Source organism: Callionymus lyra, chromosome 17 (assembly GCF_982586985.1).
Source record: "Callionymus lyra chromosome 17, fCalLyr1.hap1.1, whole genome shotgun sequence".
Taxonomy (NCBI): domain Eukaryota; kingdom Metazoa; phylum Chordata; class Actinopteri; order Syngnathiformes; family Callionymidae; genus Callionymus; species Callionymus lyra.
In genome coordinates, this window is record NC_141834.1 from 20427310 (window position 1) to 20453095 (window position 25786).

General features: G+C 40.0%; 2 protein-coding genes across 2 annotated transcripts; both read left to right on the forward strand.

The window, feature by feature from the left end:
• The first annotated feature begins 4679 nt into the window (after window positions 1-4679).
• Window positions 4680-14760, forward strand: LOC148062958 (uncharacterized). The gene is made up of 7 exons (XM_087812391.1): window positions 4680-4725; window positions 4822-4938; window positions 5070-5168; window positions 5478-5588; window positions 5672-5821; window positions 14451-14516; window positions 14597-14760. The coding sequence occupies exons 1-7, from the start codon at window positions 4680-4682 to the stop codon at window positions 14758-14760; spliced, it is 753 nt and encodes a 250-aa protein (XP_087668517.1).
• Window positions 14761-18656: 3896 nt separating this feature from the next.
• On the forward strand, window positions 18657-19954 carry LOC148062959 (urokinase plasminogen activator surface receptor-like). The gene is made up of 4 exons (XM_087813020.1): window positions 18657-18792; window positions 18873-19022; window positions 19332-19442; window positions 19526-19954. Exons 1-4 carry the CDS (start codon window positions 18657-18659, stop codon window positions 19741-19743), a joined length of 615 nt encoding a protein of 204 aa, XP_087669146.1. The 3' UTR covers window positions 19744-19954.
• The last annotated feature ends 5832 nt before the right edge of the window (window positions 19955-25786 follow it).

The window sequence follows — 25786 nt, forward strand, 5'->3', positions numbered from 1 at the left end:
TACTATTAATATTATATAATTATATAATATTATATACAAGGATAATATTCATGGAAAGAAATATTAAAACATAAGTCAGTGATTCTGTCTGATAGTGTTTAGGCCAGCAGAGAAGGCCTTGCTGGCCCTGACGGCCCACCACTGTTGATTATGCAGCATATGAATAAAGTGCTGGGAAAATAAAAACTAGCAGAACCATGATGTTGAAATAAACACACGGACACTATGTTCGCTCTTCTTAGGTTCGTAGTGTTATTAAACATATTCACAGGAATCACTCACATTGTTAAAATCACAGTAATTAACTTCAATGTTCCTCTGAACTGACACTTAAAGGAACTAAAGATCTTAAAAAACAAGAAAGACTTCTGCCACTTAACCTTATTCATGTATTCATACACTAAAACAAACACACAATGAGCAACATTACAATTGTAATTATAGTTACACCTAATCTCATAGTGCAGCAATACCCAGCAGACTCTTCTCCCCGGTCGCATAGTGGTTGGAGCCATCATGTGGGAGCTCTTCGTCACGCCCCTTTTCCAGCATCCTGCCCTGCTACTAACCTGTTTGTGCCATGTCATCTTCACTCTCAGGTGCTGCACTGGTGCCGTTCTGCCAGGTGGGCTTGTCATCTAGGGGGTACACGGACAGCTTTGCTGGTGGGTCAACGTTTCTGGTGGCCTAACATGCACAAGGAGGTCCGGGAGTATGTTGCTACCTTCCCAGTCTGCGCCGCCAGCAAGTCCTCCACAATACAACCCCCAGATAAACCTCAACCCTTGCCTGTGCTGTCTCAACCCTGGTCCTAGAGACATTGTGTCTGACCGGGATCGACAGTTCACATCCCGGTTCTGGGAGGAGTTTTGCCACCTGCTTGGAACTACACCGAGCCTTTCCTCTGACTACCACCCTACAATCAAATGGCCAGACAGAATTGGTCAAGCAAGATCTTGAGACCTCTCTCCACTGCCTAGTCTTCCGTTCCCCCTCCTGGACTAAGGAGCTCCCCATGGTGGAATCCGCTAACAACTTGCTCATCTGCTGCTCCACTGGTCTTTTCCCATTCCACTGTGCTTATGGCCACCAACCTTCCCTCTTCCCAGCTTTGGAGCCAGAGGTCCAGGTTTCCTCCGCCATGGCCCTGGTTCGGAGATGCCGCCTTGCCTGGCTCAGTGCCCGGCAGAAGCTGCTGACAACTTGTGCCACCTTCAAGAGAGCAGCCGATTGAGGTCACATAGATGCACACTCCTACAGCCCTGGTCAACGTGTGTGGTTATCTTCAAGATACACTCAACTCCATCACCCCTGCCGTAAACTTATTCCCCGGTTCATTGGTCCTTTTCTAAGGTCATCGACCCGGTATTTGTCTGTCTATGACTTCCTTTATCCATGCGCATCCATCCCACCTTCCATGTTTCCCGTCTTAAGCCTGCCAAGACCTCTCACCTCATCCCAGCCTCCAGACCACCTCCTCCACCCCGCATCAGCGATGGCGAGACCGTTTACACAGTCCGTAGGATCTTGGATGCTCGCCGTCGAGGACGCAGCATTCAGTACCTCATTGACTGGCAGGGATATGATCCAGAAGAACACTCATGACCAACTTGGTTCCAGATGTTTGTTTTGTTTTTTGTTCTGGTTTCTTTTATGGGGTTGTCACATCATTAAGTGTTTTTCTGAGTGTCTGTCTGTCTTGTTCTTGTTTTCTCTTTCCAACTGGTAGTCGGCCCTGAAGGAGGGGTGTGGGGGGGGGTCGTGCATCCTTGTTATCGCTGTTTTTTTTGGTTATTTTCTCTCCACCTGACGCTAACATGGGCTAACATATTTGCGCTCTTTTTGCTTTTGACATTTGCATAACCATTAAATTAACTTTGAAATATTTATTCTTGAGTTTCAAGGATTAGAAAAGTAGCCACATCTATATTTATGACAAATTTGTATAGCAATGGTTCTTTTCCTTTTTTGGTAGATCTAACTAATAGATATGAGTAGTTTTCAGACAACGTGACGGGTTAATTTTTTTGATTCAGCCTGTTGGGATTAAATATCCCAGCATTGTCATCTGAAGGCATTTCCTTCATTATTTAAAGCTGGAGCTGATCTGTGTTCGAGTCTCAGTTTTCAACATGTATCTTCTTGAGTTGATCGTCGGAGTCGGAGTCGGAATTAAATACATATAAAATTCACTTTTTTCTTTGGTTGTGTAAACACTTTTGTGATAATTAATAAGATTTGTTTCCCTCCAGTCCTGACCCTCACCTGTTATAAGTGCCCAGCAGGAAGTCCACCTACCTGCACCAGCTCTTCTGGGACGTGTCCCTCACCAAGAAGATGTGGTGCCATAAGAATGATCGTATATCAGAGTATGTTGATAAACTAAATGTTCCCAGGTTTGCTACTGTATTGATCATTTGAATTGATAGAATATTTTTGTGTATTCCAGATGGTGAAGAGATTTCAGATGAGCATACGAAAGGTTGTGTTGTTCCTGAAGACTGTTCAGAATCAGAGTTTTCTCTCAACTATGGATTTGTCAGATTTGCTGGTACCCATAAGTGTTGTGATACAGACCGTTGTAACAGTCAAGCAGCACCGAGTGAGTTGTTTTCTTTACACTCCATACTCTGATCAAGTTGTTGTACGATAGTTCACATTATAAATGTGTCGTCTAGATAGTAACAACTCATCAGTTGTAAAGATTTGTTGCACTATTATTGAGTAGAAACTTCTTTACTTTGTTTCCACAACTAAATAAATAACTAATGTACAAAGTATTGGCTTCATCTCTGTTTGGAATCAACTTTTTTTTATAATCCTGGTGAAATATAATTTGAATTTCCTGCTGTAGAATTTTGTGTATTAAGAATCAGAGCTTCTTTATTGTAACACATGATTCATACGAATGTTTTTTTCTATGAACCAGAACCCACCAAAAGTCCAAATGGTAGAAAGTGCTACCAATGTGAAGGTTATTCCTGCACAAAGACTCTGAGCTGTCTGGGTACTGAAGACTACTGCATCACTACCACAGGTAAATCCTCGAACAGGTAAACTAGTAAACTGGCTCCTCTGATGACTCAACTTTGGCTTTAACAGTCTCAGCATCACAACACTTCCGTCCCCCTGTTTGTCTTTTAATAAAAATACTTGTACTTTATTTCTGTCATTAGAGTCAAATATAAAGACTTAAAGTTATCAAGATCAATTCAACTGGGGAACTTTAGGGGTTGAATACGATGGATCTTCTCCATTAAAATAACCAGATTGATGGATATTTTTATGTTGTTTTGAAACACAATATCATCCTTGCAATGCTTAAGTTAAACAACAAAAACAAATCTGAAATAACAGAGATGGTGTTTTAAAGTCTTTTGTTTCTATATTTATTAAAAATAGTGTTTCATGTTTCTTTTAATTAAAAACATTTAGGGTCACTAAGGAGAGAAAATTGAGTACGTGCTCACCTTCATTCAGGTGAAACATGTTTTGATTGTACACCTGATGCCAGGTACCTGCACCACCCCGTTTACAAATGACAAACAACAAAACAAATAGGAGAGGTTACAGCTGAATTCAAATCCACTTCGATCAAGACTTTGTTAGCCAAATTAAAGAGGAAGAAACACATCTCAATGAACACAAACATCTTCTATCTTTTTCAGTGATGATTGCATTGGCATCACAAACAGTGAAAGGCTGTGCATCCAAGTATTACTGTGGCCATTCAGCGAGCTCAACACTGATGAAAGCTCTTGAAAATGATCCAGTGAAATGATCTCTTACTCCTTCACACACACTTTTTTCTGCTTTTTCTATGCAGCTTTTGGTTAATTATTAATAATTCAACATTTGATGTGAAATCGTCATCACATCATTAATTGTCCTCTATTTTCTAAGACCGCGATTTACTAGTTTAATTACTTTTATCCAACTAGCTACTTTGATTTCTATGACCCTTCTAGAGACAATAACAAAACTGTCCTTTATCTATTTTAGCCCAAACCTTATCAGCAGGCTCTGATTATCTTAAGCTATTAATAATCACCTGGAAGCCTCAGTTTAGTTATCATGGACTTACTCTGTACGTCTCTGGCACGTATCGACCGGTTTAAAACCGTTTTTTTTACCCTAACCACGGTCTGGCCTTTATTTCAATTGGCTCCAAGCTTGATCTAAACAAGGTCACCCAGACTGTTTCACTGTGCCCTGTTTTCTACGTTGACCCCAGGAATTCACTCTTCCACCTCTTTAATGCTTCGTGTTTTTTGTGGGGAGTTTAAAACGACTAATCAAAACACAGATCAGCAAGCCTTCACACTTCTTCGAGGCAAAACTCTTTTTGAAATCAAAAAGAGAATAACTCACCTCTTAGTTGTGATTCAGACTCCTGGTCAGTGCTTTATTGTCACTCTCCAACAAGGTACCTCACCAACAGGGACGCCAATATATTGAAGGGGCATATATTCAGGGCGGCATATCTAACCAGTAAATCTAATCTTTGGCATATACGTAATATACGCTTAATCCAACCTTTCATCCTCTTTTCATATCTCTCCAGGATCTAATATTTTTGTTGCGCCATCAGTAATAGTCCCGGTCCTTTTAAGGCGTGTCCTTCTTAACCTCAGTGTTTAAAGCTGGAGCTGATCTGTGTTCGAGTCTCAGTTTTCAACATGTATCTTCTTGAGTTGATCGTCGGAGTCGGACTCCTCTCACCAGGCAAGTTATAGTTAAATTAAATACTTATAAAATTCAGTTTTTTCTATGGTTGTGCAAACACTTTTGTGATAATTAATATGATTTGTTTCCCTCCAGTCCTGACCCTCACCTGTTATCAGTGCCCAGCAGGAAGTCCACCTACCTGCACCAGCTCTCCTGGGACGTGTCCCTCACCAACTAGATGTGGTGCCGTGAGAATGATCGTATATGCGAGTATGTTGATAAAATAAATGTTCCCAGGTTTGCTACTGTATTGATCATTTGAATTTACATAATATTTTTCTGTATTCCAGATGGTGAAGAGTTTTCTGATCATCATATAAAAAGTTGTGTTGTTCCTGAAGAGTGTTCAATCGAGTTTTCTATCAACTATGGAGTATCCAGAGCTGCTGCCAACATGCAGTGTTGTGATACAGACCGTTGTAACAGTGAACCAGCACCGAGTAAGTTGTTTTCTTTACACTCTCCTTTCTCTGTTTAAGTTGTTTAGTTGTTGTCGAGTTGTTAAGATTGATTGCACTGTTGAATACAATGATTATGAAATACAAATTATTGGCTTCATTTATGCTTGGAAACATCAACTCTCAAAAACATTTGTTTATAATGCTGGTGAAATGAATTACAATCAAAGCTAGTCTGAATATCCTGCTGTAGAAGAATAGATAGAATAGAGAGAACAAAAATGATGTATTTAGAATCAGCGTTTCTTTATTGTCACACATGATTCATTCAAATGTGTTTCTATTTTCAAGAACCCTCCAAAAACTCTCCAAATGGTAAGAAGTGCTACCAATGTGATGGTGTTTCCTGCTCAAAGACTCTGAGCTGTCTGGGTACTGAAGACTACTGCGTCACCTCCACAGGTAAATCCCCGACTCTTCCTGTGTGTGTAGTAAACTGGTACCTCAGCCTGGGTCAATAAACACAAATCTTCTGTCTTTATCAGGGACGTCTGGAGGCACAACACGAACTTTGAAGGGCTGTGCCTCCAAGGCGATGTGTGACTCTTCAGCGAGATCAACACTGATGTTGAACACCATCAAGAGCCTTGAAAAGAACATAGTTTCCAAGTGTTGTCAGGGTGATCTGTGCAACGGTGGCACCTCTGATGACTCAACTTTGACTTTAACAGTCTCAGCATCACAACACTTCCGTCCCCCTGTTTGTCTTTTAATGAACATACTTGTACTTTATTTCTGTCATTAGAGTCAAAAATAAAGACTTAAAGTTATCAAGATCAATTCAACTGGGGAACTTTAGGGGTTGAATACGATGGATCTTCTCCATTAAAATAACTACATTAATGGATATTTTTATGTTGTTTTTAAACAAAATATCATCCTCGCAATGCTTACGCTAAACAACAAAAACAAATCTGAAATAACAAAGATGGTGTTTTAAAGTCTTTTGTTTCTATATTTATTAAAAATAGTGTTTCATGTTTCTTTTAATTAAAAACATTTAGGGCCACTAAGGAGAGAAAATTGAGTATGTGCTCACCTTCATTCAGGTGAAACATGTTTTGATTGTTCACCTGATGCCAGTTACCTGCACCACCCCGTTTAAAAATAAAAAACCACATGCCCAACTCAACTTGTCATTTGGCTACCGTAATTCTAAAACTATGAAGCGCACTTGAAAGGTTAAATGTCGTCAGTGCGATTCTACCCCCGATTGTGCTTACCAACCTCAAACCACTTTGAAGTGTGTTAGATTAAAAATGATTATACACTATACGTATACGCCATACTTAAATTAATGCTAAAAAGATCATCAAAATATAAAGTAGAAATTACTAGCTTCATCTAAGAGCTTAAACGTTTCAATACACATTCACAATCAACATTTCACTCAGACTGATTTACACTGTTTTCAAGGCAAGCTTGTAACAGACGTAGAGTCATGACACACCTTGGGTCGTGGATCAAAAGAACGAAGCAGGGACACACCCGTGAGGGGGGGACTAGGAGACAGGAACTCCCACCGAAGAACATTTGAATCATTAGAAAAGGAAACAATGTAGGAAGAACTCTCCACAGGAGATCGTGACACAGAGAGTTTGAAGGAACCAATAGGGCGATAGGGGGAGGACCTCTCGGCCCGGAAATTTGCCTTACATATAGCTATACTTCTATCATTCGGGACCGTCTTTCCCGGAGCTATTGACCTGTAGAGCTGCCGGCAAAGAGCGCATCCGATCGATTGTAAAAGCTTGTATCTTTGTTTGACTGGAAGCGGCGAATAAACGACCCGATACACTCTGCATTGACCTTTTTTCTCCATATAGCAAAGTATAAGAACCGGACGTGACGTTGTGTTGGAGCGCCAGATTTGGGCCAAATCCTTTGTTCTTTTTTCCCATTTCTCTGATAGTTTATGAATTACTTTTAACTTTTCAGGGTTTTTCGCACTCACAATATCAACAGGTGTTATATTCATCTTGTGTCAATGTTACTTTTTCAAATTATCCTTAATTTGTTTAAGTTTATATAACTTAATTACTTATTTATTTCTGTTAACGTTGTTTAATTTACTTTACTTATCAGTAAATTACTTTTTACTCTTATGTTATTTTGTTTTTAAAATTAAAATTAACTTAAACTTCCAAATGGAAAAAATGTTAAAAATGTCTTGCCTTAAATTCAAAATGGCTTCCCTTTCAAAATTACTTGTTTTTCAAAATGGTTACCTATCCAAAATGGCTTCTGTTGGACTACAAAATAATTTGTTATTTAAAGTGGCTTCTATTGGACTACAAAAATTACTTATTTTTCAAAATGGCTTCTATTGGACTACGAAATTACTTATTTTTCAAAATGGTTTCTGTTAAATTTCAAAAATGGCTTCTGTTGGACTACAAATGATGACTGATTCAAAATGGCATAAACTTGACTTAAAATGACGTTTTCAATTCAAAATGGAGAATCTCTGTAATCGGAGTGGGTTGGTTATATCCTCCTGTAACCCCGACAAAGCCTTAATACAATTCCAACTGCGTCACAATGTCCAAACACAATGTTTTCCAAGTTCCTACCAATATTTTCAACACACTGACAACACACTCCTAATTTTCCAGATTCTCTGGACCTCTTTCTACAGACAGGCTCAAGATTTTTCTTCTTATCAACGCTCCGTTGAGTTATTCAACAGCTGTGTTTCACATCAAGTTACAACGTTTCATCAGTGCAACATTTAACACACATTAACAGTACAGGCAACTTTGAAATATATGAACGAGTATATATGTTGCTTTTTAATATTTTTTGTAACGACAGATTATATACGTTGGTTATAATATTTTGGTTATTTATGGATTATATGCAGATCTGTTGAGAGGATTTGGAATTCCCTTGTTTAGGTAAGAGCTCCTAACACACACTCACTCGCGCGCACACACACTCTTATTCCTACGCACTCACTTTTTCTCCTCTTGTTTAGATTGGAGCTGTTCCAGCATACACACACATATACTCACTCGTGCGCACACACACGCTCTTACTCCTTCACACACACTTTTTTCTGCTTTTTCTACGCAGCTTTTGGTTTATTATTAATAATTCAACATTTGATGTGAAATCGTCATCACATCATTAATTGTCCTCTATTTTCTAAGACCGCGATTTACTGTTCCGGGTACCACAACCAACGCCGCTCAGCTGCCAAAAGTTTTATTACTTTTATCCAACTAGCTACTTTGATTTCTATGACCCTTCTAGAGACAATACTGTCCTATATCTATTTTAGCCCAAACCTTATCAGCAGGCTCTGATTATCTTAAGCTATTAATAATCACCTGACAGCCTCAGTTAAGTTATCATGGACTTACTCTGTACCCCTCTGGCAGGTATCGACCGGTTTAAAACCGTTTTTTTACCCTAACCACGGTCTGGCCTTTATTTCAATTGGCTCCAAGCTTGATCTAAACAAGGTCACCCAGACTGTTTCACTGTGCCCTGTTTTCTACGTTGACCCCAGGAATTCACTCTTCCACCTCTTTAATGCTTCGTGTTTTTTGTGGGGAGTTTAAAACGACTAATCAAAACACAGATCAGCAAGCCTTCACACTTCTTCGAGGCAAAACTCTTTTTGAAATCAAAAAGAGAATAACTCACCTCTTAGTTGTGATTCAGACTCCTGGTCAGTGCTTTATTGTCACTCTCCAACAAGGTCCCTTACCAACAGGGACGCCAATATATTGAAGGGGCATATATTCAGGGCGGCATATCTAACCAGTAAATCTAATCTTTGGCATATACGTAATATACGCTTAATCCAACCTTTCATCCTCTTTTCATATCTCTCCAGGCTCTAGTATTTTTGTTGTGCCATCAGTAATAGTCCCGGTCCCTTTAAGGCGTGTCCTTCTGAACCTCAGTGTTTAAAGCTGGAGCTGATCTGTGTTCGAGTCTCAGTTTTCAACATGTATCTTCTTGAGTTGATCATTGGAGTCGGACTCCTCTCACAAGGCAAGTTATCGTTGAATTAAATACATATAAAATTAACATTATTGTTTTCTCCTACTGCTGTGGAGAACTTTTTATTATATATGTGTTTTGTTGGGTGCAAGGTCGCACAGGGACGCCAACTTGTGACCTTTCTGTGTTGACTTCGTACGATCGCCCCGAGTTGTGTGGGTTTACTCCGGGCACTCCGGTTTCCTCCCACAGTCCAAAAAAATACAGAGGTTGATTGAGATTCTGAGATTTTTTCATGGGTATGAGTGTGTGTGAATGGTGTCCTGAGACAGACTGGAGTCCTGTCCAGGGTGTCCCCCGCCTCTTGCCCGTGGTACAAAATGAATGAATGTGTTTTGTTTCCCTCCAGTCCTGACCTTCACCTGTTATCAGTGCCCACCAGGAAGTCCACCTACCTGCACCAGCTCGACCACAGAGTGTCTCTCACAAAACTATCTCTGCGGTGCCACCAGAATGATCGAATATTCTAGTATGTGCTGTTAAACGACGTGTTACTAGGTTTGCTACTGTATTAATCATTTTATTTAAAACCGTTTTGTGTGTTTCAGTTGGTGCACATATATCAGATCATCATATGAAAGGTTGTGTTGTTCCTGAAGAGTGTTCAACAGAGTTTTCTCTGAACTATGGATTTGTCAGAGTTGCTGGTACCCATAAGTGTTGTGATACAGACCGTTGTAACAGTCAAGCAGCACCGAGTGAGTTGTTTTCTTTACACTCTCCTTCCTCTGTTCAAGTTGTTGTACGATAGTTCACTTTATAAATGTGTCGTCTAGATAATAACAACTCATCAGATTGATGCATTTAGTTGTTATTCAATTCATACAAATATATTCTGAATTCCCTGCTATAGAATAGTTTGTTTTTCATACATTCAAGTGTGTTTCTATGAACCAGAACCCAGCAATTTTACCCCCCATAATAAGAAGTGCTACCAATGTGATGGTGTTTCCTGCTCAAAGACTCTGAGCTGTCTGGGTACTGAAGACTACTGCATCACCTCCACAAGTAAATCCTCGACTCTTCCTGTGTGTGTAGTAAACTGGTACCTCAGCCTGGGTCAATAAACACAAACATCTTCTGTCTTTTTCAGTGATGATTGGAGGCGCAACACAAACAGTAAAAGGCTGTGCATCCGAGTATTACTGTGGCCATTCAGCGAGCTCAACACTGATGAAAGCTCTTGAAAATGATCCAGTTGTCAAGTGTTGTCAGGGTGATCTGTGCAACGGTGCCATCAGTGTCAGTGCTGGTCTGCTCCCCCTAGTGGTGGCTCCTCTAATGTTTCTACTTTTGGTCTAGAAAAGCGCTGAAATATTAATTACTTACTTAAATTGGCTTTAACAGTCAATTATCCATTTAGGGTAAATGAACGTCAAATATAAAGATTTAATTAAAGTTATCAAGATCAATTCAACTGGGGAACGTCAGCGATTTAATATGATCATCTGGATCAGATATTTTTTCGTCATACCAGTATCACACACGTCAGTGTAGCATATCAAACGTAAACTCACACGTTTTTCCAAACTGTCTGCTTTAAATCTAAGTAGTACGGCTGACGTTGAATCGAAGTATGTTAAATCAAATTTAATTTTTTTTTTTACAATTAAAATGTCTATCTTCGAACCAAGAACTGATTTCTCATCATTGTTTAAAGCCTTAAGTCAGATTCCAGCCTGATCGGTCCTTCGAGCCGGATCCCAGAATCATCTGCTCGACGGGAGGAAAACGGACAGTTGACTGAAAGACTGTGGTTTTGGTCGAGTATTATAAAATAGTTTACTACTCGAGGTAGTCTAATGTGCCACAAAGTAATTGATTATCAGTGGCAGGCCGTGCATTTCACACCTAGGCCTTCACTGGTGTCCAACATTAACTAATCCGACTCTTAATGCCATCATTATGACTCCACGGCTATAGAAACCATCAATATTCCACAGAAATGCAGTATAACAGGCATTGCATCACAGAAAGGTATCTCATGTAAGAAAGAATGTCATAACTAAAGCAAGAAACCCAATAAGGACGATTCAACAAGTGTCTTTTCACTGTAGCCACAGCTGCCATACATACATCATCTCTAGCAGAAACAACAATATTAACCTCATTAAATGACATAAATATTAAAACGTTTAAATAAAATGCATTACTCACCAAAACTTCTGATTATTTGTAAGCAAAGTCCATCCTTTCTTTCCTCAAGAAGAGTTTGATTGCTCTGTTGTACAGTTTATCTGTGCGTTTCATTTCCAACAATAAGTCCCTTTCTATCGCCATGGAGGCTAATGCTGAAAGTCTAGTCTGTCCAGTCGTGTTTCTGGAATAAGTTTTTATTCGCTTCAGGGCGGAGAATGTCCGCTCGACAGAAACAGTGGACACCGGGATGGTCACCGCCAAACATGCCAATGTGTACAGCTGCGCCATGCTCTCACCCAGATTTTTGTTCTGAAGGAAATCAAGGAGATCAGTGGGACTTTTCCCTTCGAAATCAGTCATGGCATACATTACAGTCAGTTCTGTTTTCAGCCGGGACAGATCGAACAGTGTTCCGTGACTCTGCGTTAAGCTGGAGAAGGCTGTGTGCGGAAAATCTTTCCGGTATGTCTTGGACTGCTGGGGGTCGAGGAGAGAAAGAAACATCAATTGTTCGTGGTCTTGAAATCTATTCCGTATCTGGCAAATAATGTTGTCCAGAACGTTGCTGTGGAGTTGGTGGTAGTGCGCGCGAACGTCTGCTTTTGCCGGGCCCTCCGTGCGCTCAGAGCGCTTGAGATGCGCGCAGTGGCCTCGTAGATCTCAACAAACCGGCTCCTCTCTCGCTCAATGGTGTCACAAAACTCCTTCACCCTTGCCAGACAGAATTGTACATCCAATGTTTTGCTCTGAAGTATTGCAAAAAGCACATCTGAATGCTCAAAAATGCCATTAAATGTGTGAAGCAAAAAACAAAACTCAAAATCATCCAGACGTGCATTAAATCCATCAGCAGAACGCAAATAGTCCTCGTCGTACTCGTCGTGATTTTCCAGTATGTGGTCAAACAGCTCCTTTAGGGCATCTCTCTTCTCAAACACTGTGCTGTCCATTCTCGATGTGTATTGCCAGCGCGTTGGTGCCACACGAGGAAGACACCGCCGGCAAATATCATTCAGTAGTTGCGTGCGCTTAGGGGATCTGGAGAAAAATGCAGCCAAGCCATTGAGGTGGGCAAAAAAGATCTTGCATTCTTTCAGCTTTGAGGCCCCTTGAGTCAGTACCAGATTCAGTCGATGTGCATGGCAGTGTATAAATAAGGCAATAGGAGCCCTCTCCTTAACTTTATCCTGCAGCCCATTTAATCCAGATGACATGACCGCTGCGCCATCGTAACACTGTGCCACAACTTAACCCAGACATTCATATTCCTCCAGGAAACCGAGAATGAGAGCAGCAATGTCATCGGCCCGCTTGCCACTAGTTACATCTTCAAAACTGACAAACCGCTCCTTGACACCTGAGTCCGTCACATAACGCAGGACCAGTGCGAGCTGCGCTGCATTACTCGCGTCTGTCCACCATAACAGCGACAAACGGTGCTTGATTAACCTCCCTTTTTATCTCTACTCTCATCACTTCATCAATAGCACTAATCAGGTCATTTTGTATTTTGCCTGACGTCCCACAAAACACTTTATTAGTGGTCAAGGGGTAATGCAAGTCCGTGTTGTTTTCAGCAAGGAAAGAAAGAAGCTCCAAATAGTTGCCTCTATTTGTGGATCCCGCGCTTTCATCGTGTCCTCTAAATGAAAGTTCCTGTCTACCCAAAAATATGACACAATCTATCAGTCTTTTCAAGATTTCCCTATTTTTCTGCGCACTTGTTCGTTGAGCTGTAGATCCACTCGGGTTTCCCCAAAAGTTTTCAAAAGCACCGTTGCTTTTAAGTGTCCGGCCGTGCTTTCGTGTCTTCCTGCTGCCTTGGATAGACAACTCAAGTTTGAAAACCCACGGTAGCTCCAAACACCAAGTCGATCAGTTGCAAATAACAGACATTCCAGGCAATACAATTTGCAGTGATGCTCGGAGGCTGTGAGCCAAGGGTACCGCTCGTAGTTGCTGAATTGAAAATGGCGGACAGACCCTTTTCCCGACTGGGACAGACTTGCAAGCTTCGGAGTCTGCCGACCGTTCTTCACAATGTCCAGTTTTTCTGGAAAAGTCCTTCTTGAAAATGGGTTTGTCAGCATAAGTGCGACCAAATCAAGTTCTTCTCCTCCGTCAGCCATCGTGGGTCGTTCAAAAAGCTATAAAATCCACCCGCAAGATATTTGAGTTCGTGCCGCTAGCTATAGATGCTTTGCTGCTCTGACGAGTATTTCTCTGAACATCCAATCAAAGGACGTGAAAATGCTGACGTCACAGGACGCCTGCAAGAAGGCCTACCTGTTGCCAACTAGACATCTGATTGGTTAAAGCGCAGCGTCATTGCCAGCACTCGCGATTCTGAAGGCGTCGAGGCAGATTTTTGACCCTGGCAACAAATGATGGCTGAAATATGATTGGATAAAATCTCTAAAATAAACATACACTAGTGGAAGCAGCGCAACCAAGAGAAAAGCTATGAAATGAAGAGAAAGAATATTGGAAATAATTGAATACTATTAATATTATATAATTATATAATATTATATACAATAATATTCATGAAAAAAAATATTAAAACATAAGTCAGTGATTCTGTCTGATAGTGTTTAGGCCAGCAGAGAAGGCCTTGCTGGCCCTGACGGCCCACCACTGTTGATTATGCAGCATATGAATAAAGTGCTGGGAAAATAAAAACTAGCAGAACCATGATGTTGAAATAAACACACGGACACTATGTTCGCTCTTCTTAGGTTCGTAGTGTTATTAAACATATTCACAGGAATCACTCACATTGTTAAAATCACAGTAATTAACTTCAATGTTCCTCTGAACTGACACTTAAAGGAACTAAAGATCTTTAAAAACAAGAAAGACTTCTGCCACTTAACCTTATTCATGTATTCATACACTAAAACAAACACACAATGAGCAACATTACAATTGTAATTATAGTTACACCTAATCTCGCGAGAATTCTGACTCATAGTGCAGCAATACCCAGCAGCCTCTTCTCCCCGGTCGCATAGTGGTTGGAGCCATCATGTGGGAGCTCTTCGTCACGCCCCTTTTCCAGCATCCTGCCCTGCTACTAACCTGTTTGTGCCATGTCATCTTCACTCTCAGGTGCTGCACTGGTGCCGTTCTGCCAGGTGGGCTTGTCATCTAGGGGGTACACGGACAGCTTTGCTGGTGGGTCAACGTTTCTGGTGGCCTAACATGCACAAGGAGGTCCGGGAGTATGTTGCTACCTTCCCAGTCTGCGCCGCCAGCAAGTCCTCCACAATACAACCCCCAGATAAACCTCAACCCTTGCCTGTGCTGTCTCAACCCTGGTCCTAGAGACATTGTGTCTGACCGGGATCGACAGTTCACATCCCGGTTCTGGGAGGAGTTTTTGCCACCTGCTTGGAACTACACCGAGCCTTTCCTCTGACTACCACCCTACAATCAAATGGCCAGACAGAATTGGTCAACCAAGATCTTGAGACCTCTCTCCACTGCCTTGTCTCCCGTTCCCCAACTCCTGGACTAAGGAGCTCCCCATGGTGGAATCCACTTACAACTTGCTCATCTGCTGCTCCACTGGTCTTTTCCCATTCCACTGTGCTTATGGCCACCAACCTTCCCTCTTCCCAGCTTTGGAGCCAGAGGTCCAGGTTTCCTCCGCCATGGCCCTGGTTCGGAGATGCCGCCTCGCCTGGCTCAGTGCCCTGCAGAAGCTGCTGACAACTTGTGCCACCTTCAAGAGAGCAGCCGATTGAGGTCACATAGATGCACACTCCTACAGCCCTGGTCAACGTGTGTGGTTATCTTCAAGATACACTCAACTCCATCACCCCTGCCGTAAACTTATTCCCCGGTTCATTGGTCCTTTTCTAAGGTCATCGACCCGGTATTTGTCTGTCTATGACTTCCTTTATCCATGCGCATCCATCCCACCTTCCATGTTTCCCGTCTTAAGCCTGCCAAGACCTCTCACCTCATCCCAGCCTCCAGACCACCTCCTCCACCCCGCATCAGCGATGGCGAGACCGTTTACACAGTCCGTAGGATCTTGGATGCTCGCCGTCGAGGACGCAGCATTCAGTACCTCATTGACTGGCAGGGATATGATCCAGAAGAACACTCATGACCAACTTGGTTCCAGATGTTTGTTTTGTTTTTTGTTCTGGTTTCTTTTATGGGGTTGTCACATCATTAAGTGTTTTTCTGTGTCTTGTTCTTGTTTTCTCTTTCCAACTGGTAGTCGGCCCTGAAGGAGGGGTGTGGGGGGGGGGGTCGTGCATCCTTGTTATCGCTGTTTTTTTTGGTTATTTTCTCTCCGCCTGACGCTAACATGGACTAACATATTTGCGCTGTTTTTGCTTTTGACATTTGCATAACCATTAAATTAACTTTGAAATATTTATTCTTGAGTTTCAAGGATTAGAAAAGTAGCCACATCTATATTTATGACAAATTTGTATAGCAATGGTTATTTTCCTTTTTTGGTAGATCTAACTAATAGATATGAGTAGTTTTCAGACAACGTGACGGGTTAATTTTTTTGATTCAGCCTGTTGGGATTAAATATCCCAGCATTGTCATCTGAAGGCATTTCCTTCATTATTTAAAGCTGGAGCTGATCTGTGTTCGAGTCTCAGTTTTCAACATGTATCTTCTTGAGTTGATCGTCGGAGTCGGAGTCGGAATTAAATACATATAAAATTCACACTTTTCTTTGGTTGTGTAAACACTTTTGTGATAATTAATAAGATTTGTTTCCCTCCAGTCCTGACCCTCACCTGTTATCAGTGCCCAGCAGGAAGTCCACCTACCTGCACCAGCTCTCCTGGGACGTGTCCCTCACCAAGAAGATGTGCTGCCATAAGAATGATCGTATATCAGAGTATGTTGATAAACTAAATGTTCCCAGGTTTGCTACTGTATTGATCATTTGAATTGATAGAATATTTTTGTGTATTCCAGATGGTGAAGAGATTTCAGATCATCATACGAAAGGTTGTGCTGTTCCTGAAGACTGTTCAGAATCAGAGTTTTCTCTCAACTATGGATTTGTCAGAGTTGCTGGTACCCATAAGTGTTGTGATACAGACCGTTGTAACAGTCAAGCAGCACCGAGTGAGTTGTTTTCTTTACACTCCATACTCTGATCAAGTTGTTGTACGATAGTTCACATTATAAATGTGTCGTCTAGATAGCAACTCATCAGTTGTAAAGATTTGTTGCACTATTATTGAGTAGAAACTTCTTTACTTTGTTTACACAACTAAATAAATAACTAATGTACAAAGTATTGGCTTCATCTCTGTTTGGAATCAACTTTTTTTTATAATCCTGGTGAAATATAATTTGAATTTCCTGCTGTAGAATTATTTTTTTTTTGCTTGTGTATTAAGAATCAGAGCTTCTTTATTGTAACACATGATTCATACGAATGTTTTTTTCTATGAACCAGAACCCACCAAAAGTCCAAATGGTAGAAAGTGCTACCAATGTGAAGGTTATTCCTGCACAAAGACTCTGAGCTGTCTGGGTACTGAAGACTACTGCATCACTACCACAGGTAAATCCTCGAACAGGTAAACTAGTAAACTGGCTCCTCTGATGACTCAACTTTGACTTTAACAGTCTCAGCATCACAACACTTCCGTCCCCCTGTTTGTCTTTTAATAAAAATACTTGTACTTTATTTCTGTCATTAGAGTCAAATATAAAGACTTAAAGTTATCAAGATCAATTCAACTGGGGAACTTTAGGGGTTGAATACGATGGATCTTCTCCATTAAAATAACTAGATTGATGGATATTTTTATGTTGTTTTGAAACACAATATCATCCTTGCAATGCTTACGCTAAACAACAAAAACAAATCTGAAATAACAAAGATGGTGTTTTAAAGTCTTTTGTTTCTATATTTATTAAAAATAGTGTTTCATGTTTCTTTTAATTAAAAACATTCAGGGCCACTAAGGAGAGAAAATTGAGTACGTGCTCACCTTCATTCAGGTGAAACATGTTTTGATTGTACACCTGATGCCAGTTACCTGCACCACCCCGTTTACAAATGACAAACAACAAAACAAATGGGAGAGGTTACAGCTGAATTCAAATCCACTTCGATCAAGACTTTGATAGCCAAATTAAAGAGGAAGAAACACATCTCAATGAACACAAACATCTTCTGTCTTTTTCAGTGATGATTGGATTGGCATCACAAACAGTGAAAGGCTGTGCATCCAAGTATTACTGTGGCCATTCAGCGAGCTCAACACTGATGAAAGCTCTTGAAAATGATCCAGTGAAATGATCTCTTACTCCTTCACACACACTTTTTTCTGCTTTTTCTACACAGCTTTTGGTTAATTATTAATAATTCAACATTTGATGTGAAATCGTCATCACATCATTAATTGTCCTCTATTTTCTAAGACCGCGATTTACTAGTTTAATTACTTTTATCCAACTAGCTACTTTGATTTCTATGACCCTTCTAGAGACAATAACAAAACTGTCCTTTATCTATTTTAGCCCAAAACTTATCAGCAGGCTCTGATTATCTTAAGCTATTAATAATCACCTGGAAGCCTCAGTTTAGTTATCATGGACTTACTCTGTACGTCTCTGGCAGGTATCGACCAGTTTAAAACCGTTTTTTTTACCCTAACCACGGTCTGGCCTTTATTTCAATTGGCTCCAAGCTTGATCTAAACAAGGTCACCCAGACTGTTTCACTGTGCCCTGTTTTCTACGTTGACCCCAGGAATTCACTCTTCCACCTCTTTAATGCTTCGTGTTTTTTGTGAGGAGTTTAAAACGACTAATCAAAACACAGATCAGCAAGCCTTCACACTTCTTCAAGGCAAAACTCTTTTTGAAATCAAAAAGAGAATAACTCACCTCTTAGTTGTGATTCAGACTCCTGGTCAGTGCTTTATTGTCACTCTCCAACAAGGTACCTCACCAACAGGGACGCCAATATATTGAAGGGGCATATATTCAGGGCGGCATATCTAACCAGTAAATCTAATCTTTGGCATATACGTAATATACGCTTAATCCAACCTTTCATCCTCTTTTCATATCTCTCCAGGCTCTAGTATTTTTGTTGTGCCATCAGTAATAGTCAAGGTCCCTTTAAGGCGTGTCCTTCTGAACCTCAGTGTTTAAAGCTGGAGCTTCTCTGTGTTCGAGTCTCAGTTTTCAACATGTATCTTCTTGCGTTGATCGTCGGGGTCGGACTCCTCTCACCAGGCAAGTTATCGTTGAATTAAATACTTATAAAATTCACTTTTTTCTATGGTTGTGCAAACACTTGTGATAATTAATATGATTTGTTTCCCTCCAGTCCTGACCCTCACCTGTTATCAGTGCCCAGCAGGAAGTCCACCTACCTGCACCAGCTCTTCTGTGACGTGTCCCTCACCAAGAAGATGTGTTGCCGTGAGAATGATCGGATATGCGAGTATGTTGATAAAATAAATGTTCCCAGGTTTGCTACTGTATTGATCATTTGAATTTACATAATATTTTTCTGTATTCCAGATGGTGCACAGTTTTCTGATCATCATATGAAAGGTTGTGCTGTTCCTGAAGAGTGTTCAATCGAGTTTTCTATCAACTATGGAGTATCCAGAGTTGCTGCCAACATGCAGTGTTGTGATACAGACCGTTGTAACAGTGAACCAGCACCGAGTAAGTTGTTTTCTTTACACTCTCCTTTCTCTGTTTAAGTTGTTTAGTTGTTGTCGAGTTGTTAAGATTGATTGCACTGTTGAATACAATGATTATGAAATACAAATTATTGGCTTCATTTATGCTTGGAAACATCAACTCTCAAAAACATTTGTTTATAATGCTGGTGAAATGAATTACAATCAAAGCTAGTCTGAATATCCTGCTGTAGAAGAATAGATAGAATAGAGAGAACAAAAATGATGTATTTAGAATCAGCGTTTCTTTATTGTCACACACGATTCATTCAAATGTGTTTCTATTTTCAAGAACCCTCCAAAAACTCTCCAAATGGTAAGAAGTGCTACCAATGTGATGGTGTTTCCTGCTCAAAGACTCTGAGCTGTCTGGGTACTGAAGACTACTGCATCACCTCCACAGGTAAATCCTCGACTCTTCCTGTGTGTGTAGTAAACTGGTACCTCAGCCTGGGTCAATAAACACAAATCTTCTGTCTTTATCAGGGACGTCTGGAGGCACAACACGAACTTTGAAGGGCTGTGCCTCCAAGGCGATGTGTGACTCTTCAGCGAGATCAACACTGATGTTGAACACCATCAAGAGCCTTGAAAAGAACATAGTTTCCAAGTGTTGTCAGGGTGATCTGTGCAACGGTGCCGTCAGTGTCACTGCTGGTCTCCTCCTCCTGGTGGCTCCTCTGATGACTCAACTATGGCTTTAACACTCTCAGCATCACAACACTTCCGTCCCCCTGTTTGTCTTTTAATGAACATACTTGTACTTTATTTCTGTCATTAGAGTCAAAAATAAAGACTTAAAGTTATCAAGATCAATTCAACTGGGGAACTTTAGGGGTTGAATACGATAGATCTTCTCCATTAAAATAACTAAATTAATGGATATTTTTATGTTGTTTTTAAACAAAATATCATCCTCGCAATGCTTACGCTAAACAACAAAAACAAATCTGAAATAACAAAGATGGTGTTTTAAAGTCTTTTGTTTCTATATTTATTAAAAATAGTGTTTCATGTTTCTTTTAATTAAAAACATTTAGGGCCACTAAGGAGAGAAAATTGAGTATGTGCTCACCTTCATTCAGGTGAAACATGTTTTGTTTGTTCACCTGATGCCAGTTACCTGCACCACCCCGTTTAAAAATAAAAAACCACATGCCCAACTCAACTTGTCATTTGGCTACCGTAATTCTAAAACTATGAAGCGCACTTGAAAGGTTAAATGTCGTCAGTGCGATTCTACCCCCGATTGTGCTTACCAACCTCAAACCACTTTGAAGTGTGTTAGATTAAAAATGATTATACACCATACGTATACGCCATACTTAAATTAATGCTAAAAAGATCATCAAAATATAAAGTAGAAATTACTAGCTTCATCTAAGAGCTTAAACGTTTCAATACACATTCACAATCAACATTTCACTCAGACTGATTTACACTGTTTTCAAGGCAAGCTTGTAACAGACGTAGAGTCATGACACACCTTGGGTCGTGGATCAAAAGAACGAAGCAGGGACACACCCGTGAGGGGGGGACTAGGAGACAGGAACTCCCACCGAAGAACATTTGAATCATTAGAAAAGGAAACAATGTAGGAAGAACTCTCCACAGGAGATCGTGACACAGAGAGTTTGAAGGAACCAATAGGGCGATAGGGGGAGGACCTCTCGGCCCGGAAATTTGCCTTACATATAGCTATACTTCTATCATTCGGGACCGTCTTTCCCGGAGCTATTGACCTGTAGAGCTGCCGGCAAAGAGCGCATCCGATCGATTGTAAAAGCTTGTATCTTTGTTTGACTGGAAGCGGCGAATAAACGACCCGATACACTCTGCATTGACCTTTTTTCTCCATATAGCAAAGTATAAGAACCGGACGTGACGTTGTGTTGGAGCGCCAGATTTGGGCCAAATCCTTTGTTCTTTTTTCCCATTTCTCTGATAGTTTATGAATTACTTTTAACTTTTCAGGGTTTTTCGCACTCACAATATCAACAGGTGTTATATTCATCTTGTGTCAATGTTACTTTTTCAAATTATCCTTAATTTGTTTAAGTTTATATAACTTAATTACTTATTTATTTCTGTTAACGTTGTTTAATTTACTTTACTTATCAGTAAATTACTTGTTTACTCTTATGTTATTTTGTTTTTAAAATTAAAATTAACTTAAACTTCCAAATGGAAAAAATGTTAAAAATGTCTTGCCTTAAATTCAAAATGGCTTCCCTTTCAAAATTACTTGTTTTTCAAAATGGTTACCTATCCAAAATGGCTTCTGTTGGACTACAAAATAATTTGTTATTTAAAGTGGCTTCTATTGGACTACAAAAATTACTTATTTTTCAAAATGGCTTCTATTGGACTACGAAATTACTTATTTTTCAAAATGGTTTCTGTTAAATTTCAAAAATGGCTTCTGTTGGACTACAAATGATGACTGATTCAAAATGGCATAAACTTGACTTAAAATGACGTTTTCAATTCAAAATGGAGAATCTCTGTAATCGGAGTGGGTTGGTTATATCCTCCTGTAACCCCGACAAAGCCTTAATACAATTCCAACTGCGTCACAATGTCCAAACACAATGTTTTCCAAGTTCCTACCAATATTTTCAACACACTGACAACACACTCCTAATTTTCCAGATTCTCTGGACCTCTTTCTACAGACAGGCTCAAGATTTTTCTTCTTATCAACGCTCCGTTGAGTTATTCAACAGCTGTGTTTCACATCAAGTTACAACGTTTCATCAGTGCAACATTTAACACACATTAACAGTACAGGCAACTTTGAAATATATGAACGAGTATATATGTTGCTTTTTAATATTTTTTGTAACGACAGATTATATACGTTGCTTATAATATTTTGGTTATTTATGGATTATATGCAGATCTGTTGAGAGGATTTGGAATTCCCTTGTTTAGGTAAGAGCTCCTAACACACACTCACTCGCGCACACACACACTCTTATTCCTACGCACTCACTTTTTCTCCTCTTGTTTAGATTGGAGCTGTTCCAGCATACACACACATATACTCACTCGTGCGCACACACACGCTCTTACTCCTTCACACACACTTTTTTCTGCTTTTTCTACGCAGCTTTTGGTTTATTATTAATAATTCAACATTTGATGTGAAATCGTCATCACATCATTAATTGTCCTCTATTTTCTAAGACCGCGATTTACTGTTTCTTTTAATGAACATACTTGTACTTTATTTCTGTCATTAGAGTCAAATATAAAGACTTAAAGTTATCAAGATCAATTCAACTGGGGAACTATAGGGGTTGAATACGATGGATCTTCTCCATTAAAATAACTAGATTGATGGATATTTTTATGTTGTTTTGAAACGCAATATCAACATTGAGTATGTGCTCACCTTCATTCAGGTGAAACATGTTTTGTTTGTAAACCTGATGCCAGGTACCTGCACCACCCCGTTTACAAATTTGACTTTGACAGCCTAATTAAAGAGGAAGTAACACATTTAAGCATAAATTGCGTCGTATCATTGCTGAGCTCTAATGTGAGACGGACATTAGGTCGATTTTAGACCAATATGGAGAAGTCGAACGCTTCCTCAGGACGTGACTTGACATTTTATTTCCACTGTTTCTCTCACACTTTATTCAACAGAGACACTCAGAGGAACAGAGTCACATTCTAATTATTTTTTAGTTTCACATGTGAAGTTTAATCCAGAAAACATGTCATTTAAACTAAATGCTTGTTCGGTTGCCTGCCTGCCGTTTCTATTCATATAATTTAACGGTAAAGTTGCCAGACAACGTTTTATTCATGTTTTTTTTTATTATTCAAATGGAATCTGTTCTTATTCTTGGAGACCTTAATCTTCATGTTGATGACGTCACATCTTACTCAATTAAAGAACTTTTGAGCAACATGTCTCTGAACCCACTAATCAAAAAGGCCACACTTTAGACTTAGTTTGTACTCTTGGCCTGGACATTTCTAATGTATCTGTACATGATGTCCATCTAAGTGATCATTCTCTTGTCCTGTTTAACCTGGACTTCATTCCTGAACCTAAGCCTTTGAAAGTTAGGTGTCAGAGGCGTGTCATCTCAGCCGATACTGCAGACAATTTTTCTGCCATGTTTGACCCTCTTTCCATTGATGACTGCCTAAACGTACAGCCTAAACAGCTGTCTTCGTTCCTGGATCAGAGCGACATCCGTGAGAAGTTTCAGTCTGGCTTCCATAAACATCACTCTACGGGTCAATACACTGTTCTGGTTCTCTTGGATCTGTCGTCAGCCTTTGACACAGTTGATCACCAGATCCTGCTGAGAAGACTAAGGGATGAAGTGGGACTGTCTGGGTCTGTGTTAGAATGGTTCTCATCTTATCTTTCTGGGCGCAGTTTTAGTGTATCTGCCAATCAAATGAGGTCTGAATCGTCTGATCTCTTCTGTCCTTTATTGTTTTTGCTGTACTTGATTCCCCTCGATAAAATCATTCAGAGATTTCCTGATGTTTCTTATCACATTTTTGCTGATGACATCCTGTGAAAGAAATATTGCTTTTTACAATACTAATGTGTTTTAAACTGCTTACTGCTTTATCACAATACCTATGTGTTTGAAACTACTCACAAGATGTATCTCATGAGTGGGTCAACTAAAGGGCAAGTGAAAAACAAGAAACGAGTCGGGAGGGGGCAGATGACTATGGTATGCACCCTAACCTTGACTGTTATCTGTAAGAATTTTGAACTGCCAGCCTGAATGATGGGATCGAGCTGAATTGATAAAAGTTTAGGTCAGAAGAAGTAAGAGGAAAAAGAAGAATAAAGAGAAACAGGAACTCAATTGTGTGAATGCTTCCCAGCATTCACACAATGAACATCAATGCATTATATCAAAATATCACTCCGACTACAGTCTGTGTGGTTTCCATGCCCCCCCCCCTCCCCCCCCCACACACATACACACACAAACACACACTACACACTGAAGCGACACACACACACACACACACACAAGCACCACTATTGATCTCATAAAGCGCAACATTATTTAGAAAAAAATGCATTTACTGACGTAGTTCATGGAGGGAATAAATTAATCTTTAGAAGCTTGTGAAAACTTTCTTAACCACGTCCAGCTTTTCTTGAAAATGGCTTTGCAAGTATCTCCGCGACCAGATCGACGTGTCACGTGGTAGTGTTGTGGAAGCTGTGACAAGCGTAGCTTCCAAAGCGCTAATGTACCGTCGCCAACTCCAATCTGATTGGTTGACACAATCCATCGGCTGCCGTTGATTTGGATGGACAAGAGCCACTTCTGAAACCACTGAAGGCCTCGGGTAACACATGACCGGCTGCTCTAATATGTTTGGATGAAGCTCTAACATGAACGTACAATCCTGGAAGCAGTGCTCAACTTGCGCAAGCAGGAGGAAAAGCTATGAAATGAAGAGAAAAGACTACGAGGAATAATTTAATACATATTTATGACATATTTAACTTTCTTTTTTATTTTATTAAATTAATACATTTATTTTCTGATTATGTTTAGGCCAGAAGAGAAGGTCTTGCTGGCCCTGACGGCCCGCCACTGGTAAAAATTACATTTTTTTAAACTTCCTGAAATGATTCAAAGTAGGAAGCAGAAAAAGACCCCAGCCACACCCACGACTATGCTTATAACTGCGTCTGAGCTCTGGTTCAGTGTCTTGCCGTCTCATCTCAACATGCGTCTTCTTGTGCTGATCTTCGTGGTCGGGCTCCTCTCACCAGGCAAGTCTTGTTCTTGTTTTGACTTTAGAACTTCTGTGTTCAGTGAAAGTGTTGATAGCTTGTCATAGGTTGACCTCTTTGATTTATTTTGATTTCTCAGCCCCGACCCTCACCTGTCCACAGTGTCCAATGGACTCCTCGCCTCAATTCGATTAACTCTTGCCCCTCCAATGAGAATTGGACATTTGACATTTGAAAACCAAAATGCATTTTTAAATCGTGTTGACTTTGAACTCATCATTCAAAAAACAAACATTTTCTTGAACTCTGCCCCTTTGAGTGTATTTGCTTGGCCCTTGGGAGGTCAAAGTAGGATTATGTGGAAATTTTCTCTAATGGCTAAAAGCATTTTTATTAAATTATTTTCATCAGTCCAACATATACCCACACTGTAACATGTTTTTTTTTTTTTACGAGTACTCAAAATAATTTAAAAGTAAATTAAAGGGATGTTCAGAAAAAAACTGCCTAGTAACACATTTTATATTTTATTTATTGTATATTTATTATAAGTCGTACCCTACTTTTTCTTTATTCATTTTTAGGTTTCTTTCCTTCTTTCTATTTGCTGGATTACATGACAATGTGGCAGCTGAAGGAATTTATAAAGAACAATGCTTTTAACAGGCAACAGAGGGCGCTGCAGGCTTCGTTAAACGCTGAAATTAAAGAAAAAACGACCAGTAAATGACTTCTTCTAGTAGTCATTGAATACATTTTTTTTACATCAAATAAATGTTACTGTTTATTTTATTGTAGACTTATGGATCTGAATCGCTCTATCGTACTAATTATACTCATGATGGTATTTTCATTTGTTGTTCTAGGTATTAAAGGGAAACTCAACGGTAAACGATGCTATAGTTGTACTGGTAGCACCTGCGATAGCATTGTGCAATGCAAAGACGACGAGGATCACTGCTTCACCTCAGCAAGTGTGTCAGACTCGCCTGTTGTTGAAGTCTCAA